This window comes from Cucurbita moschata, unplaced genomic scaffold (genome assembly GCF_002738365.1).
Source record: "Cucurbita moschata cultivar Rifu unplaced genomic scaffold, Cmos_1.0 Cmo_Scf00009, whole genome shotgun sequence".
In the NCBI taxonomy this organism is placed as follows: Eukaryota; Viridiplantae; Streptophyta; class Magnoliopsida; order Cucurbitales; family Cucurbitaceae; genus Cucurbita; species Cucurbita moschata.
This window is the reverse complement of record NW_019268525.1, coordinates 5,277,391-5,285,630: the sequence shown is the minus strand read 5'-3', so window position 1 is coordinate 5,285,630 and position 8,240 is coordinate 5,277,391. Positions and strand designations below refer to the sequence as shown.

Genomic DNA, 8,240 nt, shown 5'->3' with positions numbered 1-8,240 from the left:
AAAAAAAAAAAAAAAAAAAAAAAAAAAAAAAAAAAAAAAAAAAAAAAAAAAAAAAAAAAAAAGTTATTCGTGGAAGCTACTACACTTTTTTATTTATTTATTATTATTATTTGCATGAGATCAAACCATTCCAGTAGATTGCCTGCTGGCCAGCACAAGAACAAAAACAACAACAAAAAAAACATTATAGTAAAAGAATTTATGATGATGAGTAGTGTGTATAAAAAGGGTAAGAACATTGAACATTGTTGTCTGTGGGTGTGTTCCTTAAACCAATCCAGCTACAAACCATGTCTCTTGCAGGGAAGCTTGAGAGTGAAATAGAAGTCAATGCTCCTGCACACAGGTTTTACCAATTCTTCAAACATGAAATTTCCCATGTCGTAAATGTTTGTCCAAACTTAATCAAAAAGATTAAAGTTCATAAAGGCGACTGGAAGGATCATTGTCATGGCTCGATCAAAGTCTGGAATTACGTTGTTGGTATGTATAATCCGCACCGACTACATTCACTCGTTTATTTCTTTCAATGACGGATCTCGTTCTTGTTCTTGTTCTTGTTGTTGTTATATGATTTTGTAAGATGATAAGGCTGAAGAGTTGAAAGAACGAGTTGAATTCGACGACAAGAATCTTGTGGTGTGTATGATTGGATTAGAAGGAGATGTGTTCGAGCATTACAAAGTCTTCAAAGCAATATTCAAGTTTGTGCCAAAGGGACCCAATCGCAGCGCCGTAATTCTTATCTTGGAATATGAGAAACTTCACGATGGTCCTCCGTACCCTCACAAGTACCATGATGCGATGCATAAGCTGGCTAAGGATATTGAATCTCACCTTAAATAATAACAACCTTCGATATGTCTAAATTTGAGTTTTGTCTTTTCGACCTGTATTCTGATATGAACGAGTACGTTATGTCAGAGTTAGTTCGTTGAGATGGTGAGGGTTTCATAAAAAAAGTAAATAATGGGTATCCTCATGTACAATAAACGGATGAAACTCAAATATAATGTTTGCTTAAATATAATAGGTTATCTTTAAATATATTAAATTTGACTATTTTCTTTCGTAAAACTTTTTTAAAAACTTGTGAATATTTAATTTAGGTATTTGAATCGTCCAAATCGGTCGAGGAGAAGTAAGAATTTTGAATTTTTTTTGGGTCAGTTTTCCTTTAGATTTGTGAGTTTCTTGGAGACTTAGGTTCTAAAATTAGTCTAAAATGATTTAAGAAGTAACTTGGTTCAACTTTCATGAAGGAATACGGGGATAAAACGAATCAAAAGACAGAGTTCTAGTGATATTCGAGAACGGTAAATTTATGAGTTTTTAGCTAACTTTGACCATATTTATTTCATGATGAAGTTAATTTTTCAAATATATGCTCTATTCACAACAACAACAACGAAAAGAACGATAAAACATCATGTTTAAGGTTCTTCTGTTATAAGAAACTCTTCTCTCAAATCGTTCTTTCTACTTCGAATATTTGTTTTTGTTTCGACATATTTCGATCGTGGATCATAATTTGTTTCAAATTAATATAACATACAATTATCTCATTTAATGCAAAGTAACAACATGACAATTTGCAATTGGTCGATATTTCTTATTCGATCCACCTTTTGTTGTTTTCGGGATCGCCCATCTTATCATTTCATCTTCTAGTTCTATCATTTCTAAATGCTAATGGTATCACATATTTGTCCGCCAACAAAAATTCGGTCTCCATCTGGAAAATATTGTTCCATAAGAATGGTAGTGAAAATGAGTTGAACGTCGAAGAAGACATATATATCTAAAGGAGGAAGCACATTAATGGCCTGTGGAAATGAAAAAGCCCAAAATTTAACAACAATCCAATACAGATTACTGCTCTAGAAACAAACAAGTTTAGTTTTCTTTTTTTTACTTCTTATTTTGTCGTAAAATGACAAAAGATCATCCTTATATGGTCAAGTAGAAGAGATTGGAGAATAAGAGCACCTTTATAAACTAAATAGACACGGACACTGACTCTAAATTTCAATGTCATCAAAATAATAACTAAAGGTTGAATCAAACGTAATCATACTCGTAATAGTATGAGTATTAATTGTAATCGTAATGGTAATAGTATGAGTATTTGTGTGTATAAAAAGGGCAAGGAATTGGGTATTCAAGTGTGATTGAGTATATTGTGTGAAGCAATTCAAGAGGGTTAGCAAACCATGTCTCTTGCAGGGAAGCTTATGAGTGAAATAGAAATAAACGTAGCTGCAGAGAAATACTACAAAGTCTTCAAAGATCAACCTTTTAATGTCCCAAATATTTCCCCAAAACTTGTTCAACAAGTTGAACTTGATGAAGGTGATTGGGACAACCGTGGCCATGGCTCCGTTAAGACGTGGAAGTACACCGTAGGTAAGTGCTCTACTTGTTTGTTTACGTGAATCACTTTCTTATTCTAAGCAATCATTATATTTCTTTATGTATTTGATTTGTTAAGATGGAAAACCTGAAGTTTTCAAAGAGCAAGCGGAATTTGACGATGAAAAATTTACAATCATTATGAATGGACTTCAAGGAGATGTGTTTGAGCATTACAAAACTTTCAAAATAATATATCAGGCCGTACCTAAAGGTCTCGAGCATAGTTTAGCAGTTCTAAGCGTGGAATATGAGAAGCTTGATGATGAGATTCCTTATCCCTACAAGTACCTCAACGCCATGGCCTCTGTCACAAAAGATATTGAATCTTACCTTAAAAAATGACAACCTTTTATATCTCGTTACGAGCTTCGTCGCTTCTTGTGGTTTTGTTACATATTTCGTAGCTTCTGTGGTTTTGTTACATATTTCAATATACTTACTCTGGTACTTGTAACATATTTCAATATACTTACTCTGGTACTTGTACTTCTTTATGTTGTTGAAGGCGTGTAAAAATAAATAAGGGTTATCCTCGTGCGTAATTAGAGAAGCTAGATGATTATGTTTGCATAAATTATAATACGTTTTGCATGAATATGATCCATCATAGACTATCTTATATTTGTCAATATGAGCATAACAGTTGGTGAAGGACTATCTTTTAAAATGTTAAGAATATAAGGACTTGTGTTAAAAATTCGTTTTTATTAATCTAAAAAATGAAGCTTCGCATCTTCCATTGAATTAGTGTGTGTGGAGTGTATGTAGTAAACTAAAATGTGCCTAGAAAAGCTTGGGAGATTTAACTTACTGTATTAAGCCTAGAAACTAGCTGTTGTGTTGAAGGCCTCTCTTTAGGTACCTTACACAAGCAAAGGCATGCTATATCAAGAACTTCAGCCATTGCCCTCTCGTTCTTCTTGTCGTATATTAATGGATCGAACACCTCGCTTATTTTTCTGTCATTCCTCATCTCGAACACCCAAGAGACCAAATCTTGAAGTCCTTTTGACCTGCACATATCGATTGGCCTTTGACCAGTTAAAAGCTCTAACAGAACAACTCCAAAACTGTACACATCGCCTTGGTAGGTCGCAACTGAGGATTGTCCATACTCGGGTGGAATGTAGCCCAAGGTACCAACTAGATCGGTTGTTATGTGGGTAGCATTGGGAAGAATGAGTCTAGCAAGACCAAAATCAGCTAAATGAGCTTTAAAATTTTCGTCTAAAAGAATGTTACTCGACTTTATATCTCGATGGAGGATACGGGGTTCGCAGGATTGATGCAAATAGGCCAGCCCCTCGGTGCCCCCCCGAGCAATCTGCAGTCTAGTATCCCAGTCAAGGCAAGATGGGCCATCAGGTCTTTCATGTAACCAGTAATCTAAGCTACCATTCTCCATAAAAGAAAAAATCAAAAGCCTTTCAGCTTTATACATACAATACCCCTGAAGAAGAACAAGATTTGGATGCTGTGCACGTGAAAGAGTTTCGATTTCTGCTCGAAATTCTCTGTCCATTTGACCACAGTCACCAGACAACCGCTTTATAGCGACCTTTCTACCGTCAGGAAGGTTGGCTTTGTAAACTAAACCAAAACCCCCACATCCGATGATATTTTCTTGATCGAAGTCATTCGTCGATTTCAAAATGTCCTCGAGCGAGAGACTTCCATTGTCATTGTTTTGGAACAAAACTACCAATCCTTCCTTGACTTCCTCCTCCAAGTCATTATCGTCAATGTTAGACACTTCGTGTTCAGGATCTCCAACTCTTCCTCGAGGTGCCCGAAGTATAAACACAACCACAAGAGTTACAAGAAACACGATTCCGAACACAATACCGATAACCATACATATAATAGTCCATATAACCATTCTTGATTTGTGGGATGGTACTAGAGGATCTCGGTCAATTGATGCACATAATACGTCTTGAACGCAAAAATTGTTTCCTTCAAAGCTAGACTTCCCAAAGGTGTGAAACTGGCCTCCTTTAAGAATCACCCCATGTAAATGATTGTATGCAACACTGAACTTAGACAAGAAATTGAGCTTTTGCAGTGATGGTGGAATTATTCCTGAAAGATTATTGTGAGAAAGATCCAGAGTCTCTAAGCTAACCATCCCAGAGAGGCTGCTCGGAATTGACCCCGACAAGTTGTTGTTTTTCAGATCAAGAACTAGAAGCTCCTTAAGATTCCCAAACTCTGGCCAGATTGGCCCACTGAGATTGTTGAGGCTGAGATTCAAAGTGGGAGGAAATCTTGATAATTGATTGTACTGCAATCCACTTCCATTTTTTTTCACAAACAGAGTAAAATCCGGTGAGGAAGGGTCATCAAGTGAGAAGTATCTGTGGACGAAACTCTTTATTTCAGTCATCTCTTTCGGGATATATCCAGTGAATGAATTATTAGATAAATCCAAGTAAAACAAGAACGGAAACTGGCCGAACCAGGATGGAATATTTCCTCCAAGATGGTTCCATGACAAATCTAACAGCTGCAACTTGTTAGAACCTCTCAACCACTGGGGTATCATTCCCTTCAATCCGCAATTAGCAATTATAAAAACTTGGAGGCTCTTGAAATGCATGATAGGATCATCTCCCAACACTTCACCATGGAAGTTAAAGGTAAGAACCACAGTACTCAAATTCTGACAATGTTGCAAGACATTAAGCGCAGACGAAACATTAACAATGCTCGTGTTCGTAAGTGATAAATATGATAGGCTCTGAAAATTCCTAAAGCTTTCGGGGATCTGACCGCCGAGCTTGTTCCTAGCAAGGTTTATGCTACTCAGTTGAGTACAAAAGGGAAGATTGCTAGGTATAGATCCATGAAACCTGTTAGTCCCTAAGTCAAGTGTAACCAGGCTTGTCATTGCTGAACAATTAAGATCAAGAGTTCCCCCTATTGAATTGTTCCTCAAATTTAGGACAGTGAGTGAAGGAGAGTTTGACAATGAATTGGGTATCTTCCCACTAAACCTATTTGACACAGCAACAAGGGAACTCAAATTCACAGAGTCGTAAAAAACATCAGGAATTTCTCCAAAAAACTCATTAGATGACAAATCCAACTGAACAAGGCTTGTTAGATTCCCAACAACACTATTCAAAAAACCAGAAAGCTTGTTATTCTGAACAAAAAGATGGGTCAATTTTCTCAATCCAGAAACCTCATCAGGTATCCCACCCCTGATAAAATTTGATTCCACATGCAGTCTCTTCAAGGAAACACATTCAGCAAGTTGAAAAGGAATCGTACCAATGAACTTATTGAAACCAAGATTCAGAACCTCAATTCTAGAGGAGTTGACACAAACCCCAAGAGGAAGAACACCATTGAATGAATTATGAGAAACATTAAGAACCCGAAGGGAAGGAAGGTTTATGGTACCTGTAGAGATGCTCCCCAAGAACTGATTGAAACTGAGATCAAGAACTTCCAAGTAAGGGAGCTGAAACAGAGCAACGGGAATAAACCCAGTGAGGGAATTAGAGGACAGATTAAGAACTCTGAGGTGCTCCAATCTTGCTATTGAGTTTGGTAATGGACCAATGAGCTTCCTCCCATCAAGCTCCATCTTCACAACTCTTCCAGAGGAGTCACAAGTGATGCCAATGCAAGTGCAGCATTTCGTCGAACAGTTGGTGAGCAATCCATCGATTTGAGAACTAAAAGTGCTATGGAAGTCATGCAAGGCCTCGGAGTCATTGGAATGACAAATTGTGGGGTTTGGGGAGGAGAAATGGAGATGGAGGAAGAAGGAGATGGGAAGAAGGACGGAGTAGAAGCTTTGAGGAGCCATTTGGGTGAATTGGATGAAGGGTTTGGGAGTTTGGGGGAAGGAGATAGAGATGGGAATGGGAAATGGGCGTAGGAAGTGAGGAAGAAATGGCGTAACGTTGAAGCGCCATTGTCAAAGGTAGACGATGGTGGCAACAGTCAAATGGTTGATGGCTGTGCTCATCGTTGTCAAACGTAGAGCGTAGACCCGTTGTTAACGATGTTGATAGTTGAATGGGAGTGGATGGTGGCGGTCATCATCACGTGCCGTAGATTTCTTTTGCCATAAATAAAATAAATGACCATATATATATATATTGTTAGCAACATGCCATATCATTCATCATTAAATGTAATTTAACTAAAATTACATTTAATTACTGGATAACACATTTCTACATTATTTTTATTATAGTTTTTATTTACGGTTTAATTAGAAAAATTAAAGTGGTACGTAACTCTTGATATTATAATTTTATTTAGCTCACATAGATTAAAGTCGTTAAATACACCATATAGTATTCATTTATTTCAAAGTAAATATTATATTAATTTTGTTGAGAGTTAAATTATTTTATTTTTTGTAATTTAGAATTTACATGTTACTCTCACTTAAGCGGGTTAATCAAATCTCTTGTGAAGTGATTTAAATTTCAAGTTAATGATTTTTTTTTTAAAATTTTTTTATCTTTTTTCAAAAAATAAAAATTTTATCGGCGTTTTATCCTTCAACTTGTACATAATGGTTCGTGATTCGAATTCTTGAGGGAACGGGTCGTTACTATAAATGTATTAGAAATATTTTATTTATTCTTAAAATAATACTTAGCTAATTTCATATATATATATATATATATTAAAATCACCTTTATTAATGATATTGGAGGGGGAGAAAACATTTTATGGAACGCATTTGGGCCAAGCTCATCCATAGCGGGAAAGAGAGAAATGTCTGTCGATTAGCGCATACTTTCCCATTTGGCTTCGGGGATCTCTAAATTTATCGCAAGACATCCTGTTTTTTCCCCGTTTTCGTGAACATACCGCAAGACAGCAAGAATATTTGCCCCAAAACGAAGAACGAAGATAATCACTTACAAAAAGGATAAGCAAAGCCATTTGTCTCTACCGAAAAGGTTGGTTGATCGCTAAATTGTTTTGTTTTTTCATCGTTGAATTTGGTGGAGGAAGGAGGATTCTATAGAATTCGATTCCAGAAGAAAGGGGAGGAGGATTCATGGAGATTAGCAGCGTCGGCATGGATAATTCGGCGGTGACGGCGTTTTTGTTGACCGACGCAACCACTTGGTGGCAAGAAATAAACGATTCTCCCCTTTGGCAGGATCGTATCTTCTTAATCCTTGCTGCTCTCTATGGCGTCGTCGCCATCGTCGCTCTTGTACGCTCTTTCTCTCCTTTCTAATACCTTTCCCTTTCTGTATCTTTGTCTTGTGTTGTCAATCTCACTTTCGAATTGAATTTAGGGGAATTGGGTTTGTTTTTACTCGATGGAATTTTGGATTATCACGGCGTCTCTTGCTGATGGTTTCATTAATTTTGTTGTTATATTGTCTTATTTGTTCATTCCATATCTAATTCACCTGATTTTAAATATCCTTATGGTTTATTATGGGGTTTTATTTAAGGAATTTAATGTTTCTGATAATCCCGTTTCCGAGCTGGGAAAAGAACGAAGAGCTGTTAAACACGGGGCTTTTGTTATCTTCCTCTTGTTCCTTCTTGGTTCTTGAGAATGAAAAACTGAAGCGTGGGGGCTAACCGGTTTTAGGCAATTGAAAACCAATGGATGGGATGAAATTCGATTATACTAATCGTTTCTGGGTTTCTCAAAAGTTTGATGGTAGTGTGTTTATGCCTGGTTTTAGATTCAACTAGTCCGTATACAGTTGAGGGTGCCGGAGTATGGTTGGACCACGCAGAAGGTCTTCCATTTTCTCAATTTCTTGGTGAACGGAGGTTTATTTCATCCGTATTCTTCTTTTTTTTTTTTTTTTTTTTTTTTTTTC

At 36.7% G+C, this 8,240-nt stretch overlaps 4 protein-coding genes across 4 annotated transcripts in view; 3 read left to right on the top strand and 1 right to left on the bottom strand.

Annotated features, from left to right (window-relative positions):
* The first annotated feature begins 242 nt into the window (after window positions 1–242).
* Window positions 243–1,030, top strand: LOC111447417 (MLP-like protein 328). The gene is made up of 2 exons (XM_023086579.1): window positions 243–483; window positions 584–1,030. The coding sequence occupies exons 1-2, from the start codon at window positions 291–293 to the stop codon at window positions 844–846; spliced, it is 456 nt and encodes a 151-aa protein (XP_022942347.1). The 5' UTR covers window positions 243–290; the 3' UTR covers window positions 847–1,030.
* Window positions 1,031–2,160: 1,130 nt separating this feature from the next.
* Window positions 2,161–2,957, top strand: LOC111447416 (MLP-like protein 328). Its single transcript, XM_023086577.1, has 2 exons — window positions 2,161–2,406; window positions 2,492–2,957. The coding sequence occupies exons 1-2, from the start codon at window positions 2,214–2,216 to the stop codon at window positions 2,755–2,757; spliced, it is 459 nt and encodes a 152-aa protein (XP_022942345.1). The 5' UTR covers window positions 2,161–2,213; the 3' UTR covers window positions 2,758–2,957.
* On the bottom strand, window positions 2,918–6,480 carry LOC111447414 (phytosulfokine receptor 1). The gene has a single exon (XM_023086575.1). The coding sequence runs from the start codon at window positions 6,233–6,235 to the stop codon at window positions 3,218–3,220; it is 3,018 nt and encodes a 1,005-aa protein (XP_022942343.1). The 5' UTR covers window positions 6,236–6,480; the 3' UTR covers window positions 2,918–3,217.
* A 636-nt stretch (window positions 6,481–7,116) lies between these two features.
* Window positions 7,117–8,240, top strand: part of LOC111447415 (protein TOM THREE HOMOLOG 1) — a 10,386-nt gene continuing 9,262 nt past the window's right edge. The window contains exons 1-2 of the mRNA XM_023086576.1: window positions 7,117–7,612; window positions 8,100–8,190. Coding sequence (XP_022942344.1) covers window positions 7,451–7,612; window positions 8,100–8,190 — 253 coding nt within the window. The 5' untranslated portion in view covers window positions 7,117–7,450. The remainder of the gene's footprint in view (window positions 7,613–8,099; window positions 8,191–8,240) is intronic.

Coding starts and splice junctions, on each gene's coding strand:
- LOC111447414 (XM_023086575.1), bottom strand. CDS start 6,235: ATGGCTCCTCAAAGCTTCTACTCCGTCCTTCTTCCCATCTCCTTCTTC.
- LOC111447417 (XM_023086579.1), top strand. CDS start 291: ATGTCTCTTGCAGGGAAGCTTGAGAGTGAAATAGAAGTCAATGCTCCT. Junction 484..583: donor AGTCTGGAATTACGTTGTTG/GTATGTATAATC, acceptor TGATTTTGTAAG/ATGATAAGGCTGAAGAGTTG.
- LOC111447416 (XM_023086577.1), top strand. CDS start 2,214: ATGTCTCTTGCAGGGAAGCTTATGAGTGAAATAGAAATAAACGTAGCT. Junction 2,407..2,491: donor GACGTGGAAGTACACCGTAG/GTAAGTGCTCTA, acceptor TGATTTGTTAAG/ATGGAAAACCTGAAGTTTTC.